The sequence below is a fragment of the Ranitomeya variabilis genome, chromosome 2 (assembly GCF_051348905.1).
Source record: "Ranitomeya variabilis isolate aRanVar5 chromosome 2, aRanVar5.hap1, whole genome shotgun sequence".
NCBI classification, from domain to species: domain Eukaryota; kingdom Metazoa; phylum Chordata; class Amphibia; order Anura; family Dendrobatidae; genus Ranitomeya; species Ranitomeya variabilis.
The window spans coordinates 363,009,390-363,032,524 of NC_135233.1; the positions used below are offsets into that span (position 1 = coordinate 363,009,390).

General features: G+C 41.2%; 1 protein-coding gene across 4 annotated transcripts in view; it reads left to right on the forward strand.

Moving 5' to 3' along the window:
* MEIS3 (Meis homeobox 3) overlaps positions 1 to 23,135 on the forward strand; it is a 79,872-nt gene that overhangs the window by 22,896 nt on the left and 33,841 nt on the right. For all 4 annotated transcript variants that reach the window (XM_077285728.1, XM_077285729.1, XM_077285727.1 and 1 more), the window contains exons 2-7: positions 2,542 to 2,744; positions 6,355 to 6,502; positions 8,387 to 8,437; positions 13,851 to 13,901; positions 18,892 to 19,041; positions 22,673 to 22,784. In XM_077285728.1, coding sequence (XP_077141843.1) covers positions 2,542 to 2,744; positions 6,355 to 6,502; positions 8,387 to 8,437; positions 13,851 to 13,901; positions 18,892 to 19,041; positions 22,673 to 22,784 — 715 coding nt within the window. The remainder of the gene's footprint in view (positions 1 to 2,541; positions 2,745 to 6,354; positions 6,503 to 8,386; positions 8,438 to 13,850; positions 13,902 to 18,891; positions 19,042 to 22,672; positions 22,785 to 23,135) is intronic.

Genomic DNA, 23,135 nt, shown 5'->3' on the forward strand with positions numbered 1-23,135 from the left:
TGACACAAACCTCAAACACGCCATTCACTATGCAAATAACACAATTGCTCTAATTAGTTCTGCACAAATTAACATTGGAATGTCATCCTCATTAAATGTGTGAACTTAGAGAGATGAATGTGTTTACTGCCCCAGCTCCCCCAATGTAGCTTTATAGTGTATATATATATATTTATATATATTTCAGTATTTTCACTTGGACTTGGATGATTGTGAAGGAAGAAAAGAAGTTGACTGAAGTTTTTATGCACGTGTAAAAAGGGGAAAAAAGCAAATAGCAAAAAGTATAAATATTTGTTTGTATCTGAATGTATAGGATATACTAGATAGCAGATTGTTCTGTGTGTAAGAAGATTAAAAAATGGTTATGAAGGAAGGAAAAAGTCACCTAAAGTTTTCATGGATGTGTAAAAAAGGGAGAAAAGGACACAGTAAAAAGTATAAATATTTATTTGTAAGAGTAAACAATAAAAAACAAATATAAAACATAATGAAATGCTCATAATATATATACAGTTATGTGTGTATATTTGCATTGTGTGTAATGTGTAAAACATAATTATCTATTATCTATCTATTATCTATCTATCATCTATCTATTATCTATCTATCTATCTATCTATCTATCTATCTATCTATCTATCTATCTGTTATCTATTATCTATCTATCTGTTATCTATCTATCATCTATCTATCTATCTATTATCTATCTATCTATTATCTATCTATTATCTATCTATTATCCATCTGTTATCTATTATCTATCATCTATCTATTATCTATCTATCTATCATCTATCTATTATATATCTGTTATCTATCTATTATCTATCTATTATCTATCTATCTATCTATCTATCTATCTATCTATCTATCTATCTCCTATCTAAATCTTTCAATTAATATAAAACATGTGGGTGTATGTTTGTATAGTTTGATTAGATAGATAATAGATGATAGATAGAGAATCAATAGATAATAGATAGATAATAGATAGATAGATAATAAATAGATAGATAATAGATAGATAGATAGATAATAGATAATAAATAGATAGATAATAGATAGATGATAGATAGATAATAGATAGATAGATAATAGATAGATAGATAGATAATAGATAGATAATAGATAGATAGACAGATTATAGATAGATAATAGATAGATAATAGATAGATAGATAGATAGCTAGTTCTCTACTGTATATTGTAATCTGTTCCTTTCCAGTAGGTTTGCACCATGTAGAAGTGCCCAGTAGTAATTCACACCCTCCTCCAAACTTTCCCAAATCTCCAGGGCCAAGGCAGGAAAATATAAGGCGAGAGGGAGCTTCTGGACGGAGATTTGCATTTTACAAAAGTTTCTTTACAGTTGACTGATTGCTGTTTGGGAGTGGAGAGAGCTGAGTGTGAGGAGTGTGGGAAGAAAACTACTAAATAAAAAATATTACAATATATTGTGTGTAGGGAGAGGATAATTTGCTCAGCTTGATGCACGTACCTCTAACGATTTGCATAAATTACTGTAATACAGTGAGGCTAAATCAAAAAGGATAATAAACCGAGAATTTGTTTTTTCTTTGCCCCCCTCTAAAACTGTTAAACCATGTAAAAAAATAAAGTCAATAGTTAAGGACTGACAATAAGTGTAATTTTTTTAGACAATTTATCCAGTGTTAGGTTCATCCTTTACTTATGAAACTAAAGCAAAGACATTTTCTTCTCCAAAATAATCCCAATTCACATCCAAACTAAGGTTAGGGTTTATTTCATGGAGCCGGTTTTGGTTAGTGCCTAATAGAACATTTCTGCTTTTAGGGGGAAATACTATAAATTTAGTTTTAGATTACAGGATGAGTTTCTGGGATGTAAAAATCTATTTAAAAAGAAAAGGAAAAGTGCATTGGGGGGATGTAATTAAAAAAGAGAGGTTTGCGAGGTTTTCTATTTTTGTATTTGTATAAAAAAAATGTTAATTTTATTTGTATGATTTTTTTTTAACTAAAAATGTTTATATTTTAATTATGGAAATTGAATTTGTTTTATTTATGAATTATGTTTCTTTTTATTGGAGAAAAATAAAAGTGATAAATGCACAATAATATAAATAAATACAATAAATATATGTTACTATAAATAACTAACGATATATATATGTAGGTTACTTGTAGCTGATCATTCTAGCATTGTGTGTAGACTTTATAGAAGGTATTGTACATGTATTTATGGTATTGACGCCTAGATTGTACATTGTATGTGCAGTATATGGTACGTGCATGGTGACTGCAATATACTAGGATCATATTATATTCCCAGATGTAGCAGAGCTGAGTTGGTCGTATGTGTCACAGTCTTTTCCTGTGGATTTCCATTGCACTTACTGATTATCTGACTCCTTGGAGGTATCCACAAGACCCTAAAATGACCCATTCAGCTCTGCTACATGTACAGTGCATGCCATGTTGTGCCTTATCCGTGTTCTGCATGTGACCCATGTATGTGCAGGGATGCATTGAGTAACCTCTCCTGTCCTGTGCTTGCAGTACGATGACATGGTGCATTACCCGGGGTTAGATGGGATCTCCCTAGCAGGATTTGGGGATGCACACCCAGGAAGAGCCATGCAGCATCACCCCCTAAGCCAAAGCTCACCCTATGGAACTGCTGGAGCACCTCACCGGGTCCCTATGCCCCCCGGGATGGGCAGCAACGATGGCCTGAAGAGGGAGAAGGATGAGATTTATGGGTAAGCGATGCTGGCGCCTCATGAGCTCACTGCTGGCTGCACATTAGTGCTGCTGACCCCTTGGCGTAATATCACATTTGCAGATCTTACAGGATCACAGCACGCTACGTCCACGGTGTCCGCTTATGTGTTATATAAATGTACATATATGCGTTCCCCTAAGTGCCCCTCACTACACCCATCACAGGATCAGGAGCGGAGAGCATCGTGTGTCGTGTGATTGCGAGCTCTGTGGTCCATGGACCTCACCAAGGCCTGTACTAATGCTGGTGATGGCCTGTAGAGCGAGCATGGGCGGCCATCATGAGGAGTCACATCTGTGCCGTGCTGTGGGGCTCCTACATAGAGGAGCGACGTATGTGGCATGTGTAGAGTTACTCTCTGGTGTACTGGGTGGTGTTAGTTATTGGTCATTCCCTGTATTGGTAAATATATATATATATATATATATATATATATATATATATATATATATATATATATATATATTCTATGTATGGGATGGTATGATCACCTCCCCGCACTGCACACCGGTCCGGATCTGTTCACACAGGGTGTAATGTGGAGCAGAATGTACTGTGCTACAGTATATGGAAATCTCACATGGATATTCACATTGGTTTACATTACTAAGAGAAAGATAATAGATAGCTAATAGATAGATAGATAGATAGATAATAGATAGATGATAGATAATAGATAGATAATAATTGATAGATAATAATTGATAAATGATTGATAATAGATAGATAGATATAGATAAATGATAAATAATAGATAGATAATAGATAGATACATACATGGATAGATAATGGATAGATAGATTTCGTATCTATCTATCTATTATCTATCATCTATCTAAAATTTAAAAAAATGGGTGCAGCACTAGCAATACACAAATAGTAGGGTGTAAAGCCTCGGAGGTCTGACCTGTCCTTCAATATATCTAATAAATAGAGGCAGCACTCCAACACAGAAAAATATTTAATGGCCCATAGCGGCAATAGCGATGTTTCGGTCTAAATAAGGACCTTTCTCAAGTAATTTGGAACAAAATGTCGCCATTGCCGCTATGGGCCATTATTTTTCTGTATTGAAGTGCTGTCTCTATTTATTAGATATATTGAAGGACAGGTCAGACCTCCGAGGCTTTAGACCCTACTATTTGTGTATTGCTAGTGCTGCACCCATTTTTATTTTTTTTAAATTTTAAATAGATGATAGCTAGATAGATAGTAGACAGATGATAAATAGATAGATAATAGATAGATGATAGATAGATAGATAGATAGATAATAGATAGATAATAGATATATAGATAATAGACATGATAGATAATAGATAGATGATAGATAGATAGATAGATAGATAGATAGATAGATAGATAGATAAATAGATAGATGATAGATAGATAGATAGATAGATAGATTAGATAGATAGCTAGATAGATAGATAGATAATAGAAAATAGATAGATAATAGATTGGTACATAGATGATAGATAGATAATAGATAGATAATAAATAGATGATCGATAGATAATAGATAGATGATAGATAGTAGATAGATAATAGATATATAGATAATAGAAGACAGATGATAGATAGATAGATAGATAATAGATAGATAATAGATAATAGATAGATTCCATATCTATCATCTATCTATTATCTATCTATCGATCTATCCATCATCTATCTATCCATCATCTATCTATCTATCTATTATCTTTCTATCTATCTGTCTATCTATTATCTATCTATCTATCTATCTATCTATCTATCTATCTATCTATCTATCTATCTATCTATCCTCATGTAGTAGATGATACTGAACATGATATATATATATATTGTATTATTGGATAGTAGGTTGTAAGAATCTGCTCTTGCATTGGCGCTGATTTTTGCAGTGCCCATTTGTGGATTATGTAGTGGAGCGTTACCACAGATATACCACGTGTATGTACTTCTTGTGTATGTGATTTTCCACAAGGCCAGGACCATCCTAAGCTCCATATATCCCTGTCATTTACCTGTGACCTGTGTGATTAACCCTGCTGGGGGTCTACACGCTCTAATCTCATGTTCCCGTGACAGGCCATTGCAGTGTCTGAGCCCCTTATTCATATTCTCTCTCTCTGTATATAAATATATATATATATATATATATATATATATATATATATATATATGGTATTATGTCTGCTCTCACTGTATATATATGGTTGCATTATGTCTACTCTGTGTATATACGGTATTATGTCTGCTCTCTCTGTATATATACGGTATTATGTCTGCTCTCTGTATATATACGGTACTATGTATGTTTTCTCTGTATATGTATGGTATTATGCATGCTCTCTGTATATATACGGTATTATGTATGTTCTCTCTGTATATAACGGTACTATGTATGTTCTCTCTGTATATGTACAGTATTATGCATGGTCTCTCTGTATATGTACGGTATTATGCATGCTCTCTCTGTATATGTACGGTATTATGTATGCTCTCTCTATATATACGGTATTATGCATGTTCTCTCTGTATATGTACGGTATTATGCATGCTCTCTCTGTATATACACGGTATTATGCATGCTCTCTCTGTATATACACGGTATTATGTATGTTCTCTCTGTATATATACAGTATTATGTATGTTCTCTCTGTATATATACGGTATTATGTATGTTCTCTCTGTATATATACGGTATTATGTATGTTCTCTCTGTATATATACGGTATTATGTATGTTCTCTCTGTATATATACAGTATTATGTATGTTCTCTCTGTATATATACGGTATTATGTATGTTCTCTCTGTATATATACGGTATTATGTATGTTCTCTCTGTATATATACGGTATTATGTATGTTCTCTCTGTATATATACAGTATTATGTATGTTCTCTCTGTATATATACAGTATTGTGTATGTTCTCTCTGTATATGTACGGTATGTCTACTCGCTCTGTATATGTACGGTATTATGTATGTTCTCTCTGTATATGTATGGTATGTCTACTCTCTCTGTGTATGTACGGTATTATATATGTTCTCTCTGTATATATACGGTATGGCTGCTCTCTCTGTATATGTACGGTATTATGTCTATACATACATCTGGTGTCAGGGGCCTGGTAATGGCAGCGCAGTTTTCTGATTCCAGGAGCTTGCAATCTAAACACGAACCTGAATTATTTATTGAAAAAAATCACAATTCGTAGCCGGAGATTTTCGCTCATTAGAGAAGTGAAAAAGAGCCGGTATGTAACACTATACCGCCCACTGCCCGACTATAAATATACAGACACGTGTGAGCGTGCGGCTAAAAATACAGACGTCTTCATCCTCCGGCCGGCTATAAAGTATACAGAGAGACGTATACGCACGTCATCAATAGTGGATCGAAGCATTTTTATGGCGCTCGACGCCGGCTTCCATGTTGGGATAAGGGAGGAATTCTGGGTAAAAATTCTCCATTGTGAAGAGATTGCGAGCTCTTGAGGCAGCAGCTGGGCGAGCAGGCTCGGTATACTGTGTGATTTCACTGTACCCCACGTGACGACCTGACGCGTAACTGTGACATCTCCCCTCCTGCACAGACACCCCCTGTTTCCCCTGCTGGCGCTGGTGTTTGAGAAGTGTGAGCTGGCTACTTGTTCGCCACGGGATAATTCCGGATCCTTCCCTGGGGGGGACGTGTGCTCCTCGGATTCATTCAACGAAGACATCGCTGTATTTGCCAAACAGGTCAGTGCGATTTGCGGAGCGGAGAGCCGCCGACGGTTCCTCAGATGTGGCGGCTTTTATCAAGAGGCTCGATCTGTGAGGAAGGTGGATTTAATTAACACAAAGCAAAACGGCTCCCTTAGAAGCCCCCCGAACGCTGACAGCGTACAAAGACCAGGTGGCCGCGTGATCGATGAATCTTCGCCGTCGTGGGGGTCTCATAGGAGCGCCATATTTAAGGGAACACCACCCCACTATTTTTTTTTTAGGTGGGAGGTGGGTAAGAAGGTTCCTTATAAATGCCGCAGAAACACAAAGGCCCAGATTTGCCTTTCTTTTCGAATTTTGCGCCAAATATATTAAAACTAATAATTTCAAATTTCAAAGATGCTTTTTTTTTTTTTTGCTTTATTTGCTCCTTTTATTTTTCTGTTTAGTAAAATGTTGTAAAAACCTCTTCATAAGCTTTAAAATGTCACTTTTTAGTTGAAAATTATTTTTTTTTCAAAAAATTAGGTTTTGTGCTCCACTAAATAAAGTACCATTGGTGAAAAATGTTGCAACAGTTTAAAAAGTCACAAATGATGAATTATCTAAAAACATCTGGATAATAAAAACCACGCCTGCAATGTTAAGAAAAAAGAAATACCGTAAATAAAAAAGAGCGGGGGCTCAAAAAATAAGTGTAAAAATGATGCAAAAAAAGACATACAAAATTTGGCGCCAGAATAGAAAGAAATCCAAACTTTGACTTTTGCAAAAAAAATAAAAAAAAATCAATCGGGGCCAAACTTTTTCATTCATTTGTTTTTTTTGTTTTTTTTTAATTACACAAGGAGAGACTGCAGGAGAACTGCAAGTCCCAGAAGTGTTGTAAAGCATTAAGCTATGAATATATTCCCTATACAAGCATTGTTGTATTTTGGAAAGCCCTGGAAATCTGGTCACAATTCAGGGGGAAAAAAAACATGCTGGGACTTGTAGTTCTCAAATCTCTGATAAAGCCTTTGGTAGTTGAGGCCTAAAAGTAGCTGTGATTACAGTCTAGTTTTGTCCATAGGATGTGTCTGGTATAAACTAAATGCTGCAATACCAGCTTCAACCACCTGCCAAAAGTGGCGCTGTTTTTTTAAAAAAAAATTCCCACGCCTGACGATTTTAGAAACTTATTAAAACAATTGTAAAACCTTCACAAAAGAGCACGACATAAAGACGTCGGAAGGAGGATACTGACTTTAAGCGGGCCTTGAAAATGGATGTGTGCAAAGCCCCCCAAAAAAGCACATATGTATATAGGTACGATAAATGATCCATTGCTGTTGGACCTGTGTCGGCTGTCGGCATATGTGCGACAACATTGTAATTAAAAGTGTGATCATAATGACTAATAATGAGCCTGGCTGTCGATACAAGCCTGGGACACTGTAAAAAAAAAAAAAAAAAGGGACGGCGGCGGCAACGTGTGGTGTGTTCAAGCTTTGGGTGATGAGGAAACGAAGGGTTAATTTGTGATCTCTTTTTACGCAATAAAATAAAAAGTGCGTCAGGGAAAAAAAAAAATCAATGAGAAACACTTAAAAAAGCCCCAATGACTTGCTGCTCCCGCTACAGATGTTGCTGGTTTTTTGAAGTCGGGCATTAGGATAAAATCTCGATATCTGAGCGCTGATGTTTTATGGATGGGGAAACCGAAAAGGTTTAGGACATAAAAGCAAAGGATGCTGTCAGGAGGCCGCGGCAGAGGCTTCTCCTGGGAAGCGCCAGGCGGGAAGATCAACAGTTTAATAGATTATTGGAGATTAAAACGCAAAGTTTATCTGGAGTAGGCCTGATGGGAGACAGGGGGAAGAGCGCCGCGCCGGCCCGACTGATGATAATAACCCGACTTCTGCTTCATGTCTCCAGGTCAGAACAGAAAAACCTCTATTCTCATCCAACCCCGAGCTGGACAATCTGGTAAGTTGTGGGAAAAACTGTTTTTCAATCGTATTGATCTATCACAGTATGGATTTTAAAAGAGTTCTCCCCCCTAAGTACAGAGCTGCTGATACTACACACGCCGATGTACTACTCATGCCTTGTTATCACACTACAGTCTGACTCCCTGACCTGAGATGGGTGATAACAGTGAGCAATAGATTGCAGTATTAATCATATACAAACATGAGACAACCTTTCTGATCTACACTTGAGTATACACCTTCCTGACCTGTACTTCTGGTTATACACCCCTCAGACCTATACTTCCCAGTATACACCTTCCTGACCTATACTTCTGAGTACACATCTTCCTGACCTATACTTCCCAGTAGACACCTTCCTGACCTATACTTCCCAGCATACACCTTCCTAACCTATACTTTCCAGTATACACCTTCCTGACCTATACTTCCCAGTATACACCTTCCTGAACTATACTTCTCAGCATACACCTTCCTGACCTATACTTCCCAGTATACACCTTCCTGACCTATACTTCCCAGTATACACCTTCCTGACCTATACTTCTGAGTATACACCTTCCTGACCTATACTTCCCAGTATACACCTTCCTGACCTATACTTCTGAGTATACACCTTCCTGACCTATACTTCCCAGTATACACCTTCCTGACCTATACTTCCCGGTATACACCTTCCTGACCTATACTTCCCAGTATACACCTTCCTGACCTACACTTCCCAGTACACACCTTCCTGACCTATACTTCTGAGTATACACCTTCCTGACCTATACGTCCCAGTATACACCTTCCTGACCTATACGTCCCAGTATACACCTTCCTGACCTATACTTCCTAGTATACACCTTCCTGACCTATACTTCCCAGTATACACCTTCCAGACCTATACTTCCCAGTATACACCTTCCTGACCTATACTTCTGAGTATACACCTTCCAGACCTATACTTCCCAGTATACACCTTCCTGACCTATACTTCCCAGTATACACCTTCCTGACCTATACTTCCCAGTATACACCTTCCTGACCTATACTTCCCAGTAATACACCTTCCAGACCTATACTTCCGAGTATACACCTTCCTGACCTATACTTCCCAGTATACACCTTCCTGACCTATACTTCCCAGTATATACCTTCCTGACCTATACTTCCCAGTATACACCTTCCTGACCTATACTTCCCAATATACACCTTCCTGACCTATACTTCCCAGTATACACCTTCCTGACCTATACTTCCCAGTATACGCCTTCCTGACCTATACTGCCCAGTATACACCTTCCTGACCTATACTTCCCAGTATACACCTTCCAGACCTATACGTCTGAGTATACACCTTCCTGACCTATACTTCCTAGTATACACCTTCCTGACCTATACTTCCCAGTATACACCTTCCAGACCTATACTTCCCAGTATACACCTTCCTGACCTATACTTCCCAGTATACACCTTCCTGACCTATACTTCCTAGTATACACCTTCCTGACCTATACTTCCCAGTATACACCTTCCTGACCTATACTTCTGAGTATACACCTTCCAGACCTATACTTCCTAGTATACACCTTCCTGACCTATACTTCCCAGTATACACCTTCCTGACCTATACTTCCCAGTATACACCTTCCAGACCTATACGTCTGGGTATACACCTTCCTGACCTATACTTCCTAGTATACACCTTCCTGACCTATAGTTCCCAGTATACACCTTCCTGACCTATACTTCCCAGTATACACCTTCCTGACCTATACTTCCCAGTATACACCTTCCTGACCTATACTTCCTAGTATACACCTTCCTGACCTATACTTCCCAGTATACACCTTCCTAACCTATACTTCTGCGTATACACCTTCCTGACCTATACTTCTGAGTATACACATTCTTGACCTATACTTCCCAGTATACACCTTCCTGACCTATACTTCTGAGTATACACCTTCCTGACCTATACGTCCCAGTATACACCTTCCTGACCTATACGTCCCAGTATACACCTTCCTGACCTATACTTCCTAGTATACACCTTCCTGACCTATACTTCCCAGTATACACCTTCCAGACCTATACTTCCCAGTATACACCTTCCTGACCTATACTTCTGAGTATACACCTTCCAGACCTATACTTCCTAGTATACACCTTCCTGACCTATACTTCCTAGTATACACCTTCCTGACCTATACTTCCCAGTATACACCTTCCTGACCTATACTTCCCAGTATATACCTTCCTGACCTATACTTCCCAGTATACACCTTCCTGACCTATACTTCCCAGTATACACCTTCCAGACCTATACGTCTGAGTATACACCTTCCTGACCTATACTTCCCAGTATACACCTTCCTGACCTATACTTCCTAGTATACACCTTCCTGACCTATACTTCCCAGTATACACCTTCCAGACCTATACTTCCGAGTATACACCTTCCTGACCTATACTTCCCAGTATACACCTTCCTGACCTATACTTCCCAGTATATACCTTCCTGACCTATACTTCCCAGTATACACCTTCCTGACCTATACTTCCCAGTATATACCTTCCTGACCTATATTTCCCAGTATACACCTTCCTGACCTATACTTCCCAATATACACCTTCCTGACCTATACTTCCCAATATACACCTTCCTGACCTATACTTCCCAGTATACACCTTCCTGACCTATACTTCCCAGTATACACCTTCCTGACCTATACTTCCTAGTATACACCTTCCTGACCTATACTTCCCAGTATACATCTTCCTGACCTATACTTCCTAGTATACACCTTCCTAACCTATACTTCCCAGTATACACCTTCTGGACCTATACTTCCCAGTATATACCTTCCTGACCTATACTTCCCAGTATGCACCTTCCTGACCTATACTTCTGAGTATACACCTTCCTGACCTATACTTCGAGTATACACCTTCCTGACCTATACTTCCCAGTATACACCTTCCTGACCTATACGTCTGAGTATAAACCTTCCTGACCTATACTTCCCAGTATACACCTTCCAGACCTATACTTCCCAGTATACACCTTCCTGACCTATACTTCCCAGTATACACCTTCCTGACCTATACTTCCCAGTATACTCCTTCCTGACCCATACTTCTGAGTATACACCTTCCTGACCTATACTTCCCAGTATACACCTTCCTGACCTATACTTCCCAGTATACACCTTCCTGACCTATACTTCCCAGTATACACCTTCCTGACCTATACTTCCCAGTATACACCTTCCTGACCTATACTTCCCAGTATACACCTTCTTTACCTATACTTCCCAGTATACACCTTCCTGGCCTATACTTCTGAGCATACACCTTCCTGACCTATACTTCCCAGTATACATCTTCCAGACCTATACGTCTGAGTATAAACCTTCCTGACCTATACTTCCCAGTATACACCTTCCAGACCTATACTTCCCAGTATACACCTTCCTGACCTATACTTCCCAGTATACACCTTCCTGACCTATACTTCCCAGTATACTCCTTCCTGACCTATACTTCTGAGTATACACCTTGCTGACCTATACTTCCCAGTATACACCTTCCTGACCTATACTTCCCAGTATACACCTTCCTGACCTATACTTCCCAGTATACACCTTCCTGACCTATACTTCCCAGTATACACCTTCTTAACCTATACTTCTGAGTATACACCTTCCTGGCCTATACTTCCCAGTATAAACCTTTCTGACCTATACTTCTGAGTATACACCTTCCTGACCTATACTTCCCAGTATACACCTTCCTAACCTATACTTCTGAGTATACACCTTCCTGACCTATACTTCCCAGTATACACCTTCCTGACCTATACTTCCCAGTATACACTTTCCTGGCCTATACTTCCCAGTATACACCTTCCTGACCTATACCTCCCAGTATACACCTTCCTGACCTATACTTCCCAGTATACACCTTCTTAACCTATACTTCTGAGTATACACCTTCCTGGCCTATACTTCTGAGTATACACCTTCCTGACCTATACTTCCCAGTATACATCTTCCAGACCTATACGTCTGAGTATAAACCTTCCTGACCTATACTTCCCAGTATACACCTTCCAGACCTATACTTCTGAGTATACACCTTCCTAATCTATACTTCCCAATATACACCTTCCTGACCTATACTTCTGAGTATACACCTTCCTGACCTATACTTCCCAGTATACACCTTCCTGACCTATACTTCCCAGTATACACGTTCCTGACCTATACTTCCCAGTATACACCTTCCGGACCTATACTTCCCAGTATACACCTTCTTAACCTATACTTCTGAGTATACACCTTCCTGGCCTATACTTCCCAGTATACACCTTCCTGACCTATACTTCCCAGTATAAACCTTCCTGACCTATACTTCCCAGTATACAACTTCTTGACCTATACTTCCCAGTATAAACCTTCCTGACCTATACTTCCCAGTATACACCTCCCTGACCTATACTTCCCAGTATAACCTTCCTGACCTATACTTCCCAGTATACAACTTCTTGACCTATATTTCCCAGTATACACCTTCCTGACCTGTACTTCCCAGTATAACCTTCCTGACCTATACTTCCCAGTATACAACTTCTTTACCTATACTTCCCAGTATACACCTTCCTGACCTATACTTCCCAGTATACACCTTCCTGACCTATACTTCCCAGTATACACCTTCCGAACCTATACTTCCCAGTATTCACCTTCCTGACCTGTACTTCCCAGTATAACCTTCCTGACCTATACTTCCCAGTATACAACTTCTTTACCTATACTTCCCAGTATACAACTTCTTTACCTATACTTCCCAGTATACACCTTCCTGACCTATACTTCCCAGTATACACCTTCCTGACCTATACTTCCCAGTATACACCTTCCTGACCTATACTTCCCAGTATACACCTTCCTGACCTATACTTCCCAGTATACACCTTCCGAACCTATACTTCCCAGTATACACCTTCCTGACCTATACTTCCCAGTATACACCTTCCGAACCTATACTTCCCAGTATTCACCTTCCTGACCTGTACTTCCCAGTATAACCTTCCTGACCTATACTTCCCAGTATACAACTTCTTTACCTATACTTCCCAGTATACAACTTCTTTACCTATACTTCCCAGTATACACCTTCCTGACCTGTACTTCCCAGTATAACCTTCCTGACCTATACTTCCCAGTATACAACTTCTTTTCCTATACTTCCCAGTATACACCTTCCCTTTGACGCGGCATGCACAGAGTCTAATATATGAGTGAAATTCATCATGTGCCTTGCTGAGACTTGTAGTTCTCAAGATCCACGGGTTAGCATACACTGATATAGACTGTAAGTAGGGCTGACATTAATGCAGTTTTTATTTTTATTTGTAGATGATCCAGGCAATCCAGGTTTTGAGATTTCACCTACTAGAACTAGAAAAGGTAAGTCCCAGAGTGCCAAGTTTTGTGTTATCTTTGGGAATAGGTGACTGCTGCTTATTTCTGTACAGTGTGTGCCCCTTTAAGGATCCCAATAGTGAAAAAGTTAAGATTGCTGGTTGCAATAGGGGCAGTCGACGTTGCAGAATTCTGCACACCGGATCCATCTGATCTTTTCCTTTTAGGGGACCCTACAGACTGGAGTTACAGAGCCATAGGCTTCTATGGTGCTCTATTTTCGGGACTAATAACCTGCAGGAGGGTTGGACGTTGCATCTGTAAGGCTAGTTTCACATTTGCGTTTGTAGGAGCTGCGGAGGGCTGCGGACTTCCTCCGTGAAGCCCCGCCCTCGGCCGCACCTCCGCCGCTAGCTCCGCCTACTTCTGCATGCGGCCGGCATGCGGCCGGCGTACCTATCTTTAACATTAGGTACGCAGGTTGTGCCGCTGTATGCGGATGCTTCCTCATGCGTCGTTTTGACGATGCGGAAAAAAAAAAATTGCTACAAGCTGCGTCCTACGCTGGTCGCCGCATCGTCAAAACGACGCATGCGGGAGCATCCGCATACAGCGGCACGACCTGCGTACCTAATGTTAAAGATAGGTACGCCGGCCACATGCCGGCCGCATGCAGAAGTAGGCGGAGCTAGAGGCGGAGGTGCGGCCGAGGGCGGGGCTTCACAGAGGAAGTCCGCAGCTCCTACAAATGCAAATGTGAAACCGGCCTTAAGCGGGTGCAAAATGGAAATATTTTTCTGATGTTTGGAGGCGCCTTCTTTCAGATACTTTAAACTGTGTCTATAGATATTAGAGATGAGTAATTTGTTGCAGATCAGATTTGCGTTGAATTTTAGGAAATTTGCTGGTCCCTGCAAATTTCAGCAATTTGTGATTTGATTAGAAAAATCCCAGATGATTGAAAGAAGACCGCGAGGTCTCCCAATAATTTCTTTCAGCTGTTACATTGCGTGGCATATTGAAGTTAATCAGTTTATCTTAGCCTGTATAAAAGCCAAGGAAGGGAATACAGCAGCCAATATTATGGCGAATCTGGATAGTGGGAGAACGTCGCATCTTAGCTATAGGGAGAGAAAGGCATAAAATACTGAATAACCATTAGAGATAGTGTATGCCAGCTCAGCAGTAATAAACACCTACTCGTAGCCAGGTATGTGCAGGTCGCTGTCATATTACTAAGGCTGTGTTTGCCTTAAAGAGATGGAAAGTGGTTGGATACAGTCCTAGGGGACTGCAGAGTATTACACATGTTTTTCAGTGAATTGGAGGCTTTGTGATTTTTTTAATTTGACAACCTTTCTTACGAGCCGTCCGTTTAGCGACTTTTAACCATTGAGCTTCTTGTCTATGGTTGGATATTGCTTATTAGATCGCCAATAGCAATGGCTGAATATGAAATATACAGCTCTAGATCGTGAGCTCTGCGGGTCAGACTGTATAGTAGTATAGCACCTGCTAAATCCTCCCTCGTTCAGTGTATACTGCAAGGGTTGTACATAAACACATTAAGGTCCGTTGGATATTTAGGTCAACTGCTAAACAGTGCATGTAGTTTTCTGTCTATTTTACACGGATGGATGCGAGGTGCAGTAATGAGCTGTGCATGTAAAGATGAGGAGACACATCAGGGCGTGCTGTGCATGCCTACAGGCAGGAAAAGGTTAATTGTACAGTAAAATATATATTTATATATATTCCACCTCTCCTCTGCTCCCGTATGGAGAATCCCATCAGCCTTTGGATGAGCATCCTTGGCACATACCACTTTGAGAAGCAGGGGAGGGGGGAGAGAGATGAAAGGCGCTACTTCAGAACTGCCCCTCTGGTTTGATAAGCTAATGAGCTCATTAAAGGATACAAGAGGCGCTGGTGGTTTGTAACCAGATAATCCTCTTGTTAATGTGGTAATTAACCCTTTGATTCCCTTTGCTGGCCTGCTGGGGAATCAAGAAGGATTAAAGAAACAGGCCTGGGGTGTTGTAGATGCGGGAGGTAAGAGCTATGCCTTTTTAAAAGGATAGCCCCCCTCCTAGGTTTTCACCTTTAAGCCAGGTTACCTGTTGGCGAGAAGACTGATCCTTTAATAAATCCCCGTCCGACGTCTTTTGCAGTCAGGAAGCCGTGTTTATCCTAGGAGGCCATGGACTGGGTTTTCGGCAGACGCTGGAATTGCTTTCTGAGCTTTTTTTTCCCTTCATTTCTCGAAATTTTGGCTTTTGGGTTGTGATTTCAGGGCTGTAAGACGATGGCAACTTTTGAGAGCATAACAGACAGATGCATCGCCAACGCCAAGCCACATCAGGTCTTCTTTCCATCTTCAAGCCCCTTGCTTCTTCATATGACAGGCCATACTGACCGAGGCTTTGCCGATTAGTCAGGCCATGGTTGGATCATGGAAGACTTATTGGCCACAGAATTGAGCCTGAAATTGTGAACGGCCCAGAGGTTTTGGGGCAGCCTGAGGTCTCATCAGCGGAATAATGTCCACCGAACCTGGCAATTTAAGCAGAACTGGATGACCATCTAATGTGGATGCCTATATCCCGACCCTCCATCAAAGAAGGGAGAAATAAGGACTGGGATATTGGATTTCAACATGGCTGATCCTTTTGTTTTCGAGGGACAACGGATATAATGATGGCTCATACCGATGCAACCGGACACATTCATAGAATCCTAGAATGTTAGAGTTGGAAGGGACCTCCAGGGTCGTCGTGTCCAACTCCCTGCTCAATGCAGGAGTCACTAAACCATCTCAGACACATGGTTGATTCACTAAACCAACTCTGACATTGGTTGATATTAGTGTTTGTACATGTTCTACCACGCTTGTTCCGTAAACCCATCTACACCTCCCTCAGATGACCATGGACTGGTATATTTACACTGTCCTTGTTGTGACCCATAGACGTCTACGAGTGACCATTGGATAATAATTTCACATTATTATTTCTTTTGGAAGATGATGATTTATCAGCTAGAACAATCGCTGTTGAATTTCACCCAATGATCGTTCTCGTTATGGTAGAAATCTTCTGCTTTTATAGACTGATGTGTATGGGCGCCTTTAATCCCCTTTCCCTACCGTTCATGTGCATGGCGGGGTCAAGAGAGATGGCCAACAGCAATGTAAATGGTATGGCCAGCTTTATATGTCTTGTCTGTTTTACAGAATACCATACTCCATGTACATTGACTCGTTTAGATCTTGTGGCTCAGTGGTTAAGAGACTTAGGACTCGAGATGTCACGTACATTTTTTTTAAGTCGCTTTTCTTCTTTTGTCTCGTGGTATTACCTGACCTTTTTTTTTATGCTCCAAATTCACCAAACTACCATACGAATTTTGGGCATACTTTACAATAGAAGTTAATAGGAAGGCCAAAAAAAGCCCAAAAGACACCTGGTTGACTTTTTGACTCCTAAAACATTTATGTCTTATTCTTTACATCTAGATCGAATAAAAAAGTAAGAAAATCATTCACAAATAAATTCTAAAAAAATGCTTAAAAAAAACATGAACAAAACTTTCCACAGAAAACACTTCAAGAGAAATGATAACAAAACAAAATGAGGGAGACGTTAACAAAACGCTAATGAAAACGCATCATGACAAAAAAAAGGCCTAGAAAACATAGAAGAAGCGTCTCCTGACGCGGTTTTCAGCTTGAAAAATTTGTCATTTTTATTGCTTCAAAACAGCGCATAGCATTGCGGAGTTTTTGGAGGAGTTTTTTTGTTTCCTGAACGATTTTGAACTGAACCTAAGGCTGTGTGCACACAACATATTTCAGACGCAGTTTTCCCAGGTGAAGCCGCTTTCAGGAAAATGCCAAAGTAAAGAAGAAAATGTGTAATTTATTTATTTATCCATGTGTGAAAAACACGGACAACATTTTTTCTTTTTTTTTTTTGCGGAGGCAAAAAACGCTGAACGAGGCCTTAGGGTATGTGCACACGCTGCGGATCCGCAGCAGTTTTCCCAAAGTTTACAGTACCATGTAAACCTATGGGAAAAAAAAAACGCTGTGCACATGCTGCGGAAAAATCCACGCGGAAACGCAGCGGATTATTTTCCGCAGCGTGTCAATTCTTTGTGCGGATTCCGCAGCGGCTTTCAACCTGCACCAATAGGAAAGTGCAGTTGAAAAACCGCAGAGGAATCCGCAGAAGAAACCACGAGAAAATCCGCAGTGAAAACCGCAGTGGTTTTGCACTGCGGATTTTCCAAATCCGCTGCGGAAAAATCCGCAGCAGAATCCGCAACGTGTGTACATACCCTAAGACTTATTTTCCTGATGCAGTTTTGCAGCCTTTTGATTGGACAGTTTTCCCACTTTGGAGCGTTTAGACAAGTGATATGCACTTTATTTTTGCTTGTTTTCTTTCTTTTTTCAAAAAAACTGTTCCTATAAAAAATAAAAGTGGAATGAATAAGAAGAGTTTTTCAGGTGCTTTTGAAGCAGTTTTTTTCTGGAGAATTTTGGCACAGATAAGTTCCAAAAACTCCGCGTGAACTTTGATGTAGGATGTCTTCCGTTGACGTATTTATGTCGAGGAAAGTCTTATGTTTTTGAGGAGGATATGGAGAGTTTCTCCTCCAAAAACTTAGCAAAAAGACTCAGTGTGAATTCAGCCTTAGAAGTAGAACTGAGCCATCAGGTTTGTTGCCATGTTGCTCATCGACAGGTCAGGTCTATCTGAAAGTGTTTCCGGAGTGGTCCTGCCCAAGTCCTCGCGTTAGGACAGAGCAAATTGTGCCGCCTCTCCTCCTGGCCCAGCCGGTCTCTTCCTGCCCGTAGTGTTTCTGGAGTGGTGAAATGCTACCCCTGTGATCCCTCAGAAGGCGGCTAAGTGAGGGATTAGCTGATTAGGTGAAGAATGTGATCATAGTGTTTAACCCCGACTGTCATGAAATCCTGAGGGCTCTTGTGGCTGATTATCACTTCATGAAACCATCTTGTGCCTCCTTATAGGTTCACGACCTGTGTGACAATTTCTGCCACCGATATATCACCTGTTTGAAAGGCAAGATGCCCATCGACCTGGTGATAGACGACCGCGACGGTTCCTCCAAATCAGACTTGGAAGATTTCACAGGATCCTGCACGAGTTTATCAGATCAGGTGAGGATGTTCTTTGGTGGATTTTTATAGGGGGGCATCTGAGTAGACCCTTATAACGGAAAAGCTGTTATCCCTAGACTGTTCTTTTGGGCTCATTCACACATCCGGTTTTCTCCAACGCGTGCTATCTGTGGTTTTCATGGACCTGCCATAGTCTATGGGGTCATTCTCATGTCCGAAACATGTCCGATTTTGATCCGACAAATCGTCAATGCAAATCAATGGGTCCGTGGAAAAATTGTGCTGCACTTTGATAGCATCCGAGTGCAGTCTGATTTTCACGGACTGTCAGAATGGAGAAAGTGGAGAAACTTTGTTGTTTTTTATTTCCCCATGTATGAATTACCATTGTGCGACACATTGCCCCCGTATAGCCCCAGAATAAATGGGATCCATTCCTTTTATTTGGCAAGAAATCTATGGAACCGATCACGGGCCGAATGTAAAGTCACGTGATTGCAGTCTTATCCGTATTCCTAGCATCTGCCGTCATCTTATTATGTCACTATGTGTGCGACTGTCGTTCCTGCGCCTGTACGTTATGGCGGGGGGGTGTAGGCCCAGCAGAGGGACCCTCCACTGCATCTTTAATGAGGCGCAGCCCAAGACTGTTAATTGTGGGTTATGCTTCCCTCTAGATAACACCCGGCCGTCCTCTCGCCTCCTTCTTTACAAACTAATGCAGGCGATGTATTTGCCTATAGCTGGACTGATGCATTTTTAATATTCCTTCAGGCTACAGAGCAGGCAGGGTACACAGCGAGGCCTCGCACTGAGTGCACTAATTCCAAATTCCAAGCAGCGGCCTATTGTGTGCTTGTCACCCCCCGTGCGCGCCATCCACGCTTAACCCCTTCCTCACCACAGGCTGCGCGGTCCATAATGGCTCGTCGTTATACCTCCCGTCTCTAGTGGGCACTCAACGTTTCCAAATATTCATCACAGGATGAAATCACATAGGGTGAGGGGCGTGCAGAGAGCAGAATTGAACCATTAGGGCCTATTCAGACAAGCAGACTGTAGCCATAAAACCACCGCGGATCGGTCGTTTAATAGCTTGCTTAGTCAGTGGACCGCACTTCCATGCCAAAAGAGCATTCGTTAATATTTTCCTTTCTGTGTGCACTCAGCAGCACATCGCCTGCTTACACAGGACGATGTGCTGCCGAGGACGACGATCACAGGGTCCAGAGTGTTGGCTGAAAAAAACTCTATGTTTTTGGTGCTGTTTTTACTTTTATTTGCATGGGTGAAAAATGCCACAAGAATTGACATGCTGCAGACTTAAAAAAAAAGGAAGGAAAAAAATAAGCAGCATGTGCATGATATTTCACAAATCTAATACCCCTTTCTGGTACTGTAAAGTGCAGCAGAAAACACAAAGCCGGTTAAACAGGCCCTAAATCATCTCACCCGACGAACAAGCGAGACCCTAAATCATCTCATCCGACGAACAAGCGGGTCCCTAAATCATCTCACCTGACGAACAAGCGGGTCCCTAAATAATCTGACCCGATGAACAAGCGAGTACCTAAATCATCTCACCCAACGAACAAGCGGGTCCCTAAATAATCTCACCCGATGAACAAGCAAGTACCTAAATCATCTCACCCAACGAACAAGCGGGTCCCTAAATCATCTCACCCGACGAACAAGCGGGTCCCCATATCATCTCCCCCGACGAACAAGCGGGTCCCTAAATCATCTCACCTGACAAACAAGCGGGTCCCTAAATCATCTCACCCGACGAACAAGCGGGTCCATAAATCATCTCCCCGACGAACAAGAAGGTCCCTAAATCATCTCACCCGACGAACAAGCAGGTCCCTAAATCATCTCACCCGACAAACAAGCGTTTTTTTTAAACTCATTTATTAGGTGCTTGCCGGCCTAAGAAGACAAATAAAAGCTCATTCCAAATTTATCATCCTGTCTCAATCAGTTTTATGTGATATTGAGATTTATTTGGCATTAAAACGGTTACCCCCACTACCACCCCCGGTGGTAGTTTTGAGTATTACATTGCAGATTACCTATTCACCCTTCTGTCGCCCCTGGTGTTGTGAGTTGATGTGCATTATCTGTATGATACGTAGGGTTTTTTATGACCTGGAAGAATATTGTTTAAAGAGGTTATACCTCAATAATAGCAGGTGACATCCCTTTAAATATTAAATGTCGTCCTATCATCAGATAGTGATAAATGAGTGCGTCTATAAGTGGTGGCATTTGGTGTCACGGTATTGTGTTTTCAGACCGAAACGCTGGAGGCCATCCTTCCCGTTAGATGGCATCGATCCCTCCCCCTGACACCCCCTGGTGTCCATACTATGTTATTGCACCTAGGAAAATAAATGCAAATGTGACATTTTTTTTCGCAGACACCGGGGGGCTAGATTGTGCATCACGGCTGACCTTGCTTTTACAAATGCGTTCTTCACAACAGTGGATTCTGTGTAGGGACCGACCCAGGAAATATGTCGTTGACATTTGTACACCGCCGTCGTCGGAAGCGCTGACCTATTCATCATGTCACTGTCATTAGCGCATGCTAATGTTAGGAGGGACTGACCCGTGAAACATGCGCCAGTCCCTGGTAATTTAATGTGGTCCTAAGGAAGGAATGACCCCGCCGGGAAAGACTCTGACCCTTCGGTAGCTTTTTTTGCCGCTATGGAAGAATATGGGAGTATTTTCTAAATTTTGCAGATGAAGAGAATGGGAGGAATTAGCATGTAAAGGAACGGCCGCCTGTATTTCATTCACATCTCGTGTCTGAATCGTGGCCTCCTGCAGATCCCAAACAAAACTCCTGTTCCCTTGGGGTCACAGCGCCCGCCTGCCTCCCTCTTTAACCCTTGAGACCCCCCCAGGTTAATCAGGACCGGGGTAAAGGGTCGCAGATATTTTTTCTTTTCTTGCTATATCCAAATCTTCACAGCTGGATCCTAAAACTCTGTGATCACCTGGAAGTAACGGCTAACTACACAGGGCAAAGGGAGCCAGCGAGCCGGACCGGGGAGCCTAAGGCAGCCGGCTCTTTGAATGTGGGATTAAAGGGTCAATAAGGGTCAGTTCAGCTCCCAGAGGGGGTGTATGTACAAATGAAAACGACCCCTCACATCCCAAGCAGCAGATTTCCTTTCATCCTACTCTTATCTCCCCGGTGTTGAGTTTTCTAAAAGCTCTTTACAAAAGAGACCATAGAAAATTGAGTTCTCCCTAAAACGGCCTGCAAGTTCCTTTATGGCTTTTCTTGGTATTGAGTACGAGGTGCAACTGGAAATGAGAGACTTACATCGGTCTCTTTACATAAAAAAATAATAAAAGAAACCAATTTAAATCGAGAGTCCTCAGTGGTTGATACCTTTTAATGGCTAACTGAAAAGATGGTAAAAAATTGCAACCTTTCGAGACTACTCAGGTCTATGCTTGATGAAGGGACCTGAGTAGACTCGAAAGCTTGCAATTTGTTACCATCTTTTCAGTTCGCCATGAAAAGGTAACAACCACTGAGGACTCTCAATTCTAAATATTTTTCTATCAACTGGCTAACACGGTACCAAGATATATATCTTTCCTGTATCAATTTGAATCGTGCATTTATTAAACTTTTATGTCTTTTATATAGAATAACTCATGGATCCGGGATCACGATGAAACGGGTTCTACCCACTCAGGAACGCCGGGTCCATCCAGTGGAGGGCTGGCATCACAGAGCGGGGATAACTCCAGCGAACAGGGTAAGGACAACGTCACTCATGTTAGCGATCTGTCTTATTACCGCCATATTAAACCCTTCTTCCTCCATGATGTATGTATCCATCATGGAGCAGATCAGAATACATGGAGGAAGCTCCAGACAATGCAGATACCGGCTGTACTATACAGCCGGTACCTGCCCCTAACAGCAGCAATCAAATCTAGCTCTGATCGCTGCTGATTAACACTATAAATGCTGCTATTAATCACTGACAGCGATCTATTAGCTGCCTGGTTCCCATTGGGCACCCATCGGCCCATTATGACATGATCGCAGGGTCCCATTGTTGTCCCCATGACGCTGTCATCTTCATACGCCTGTAAAGTCTCAT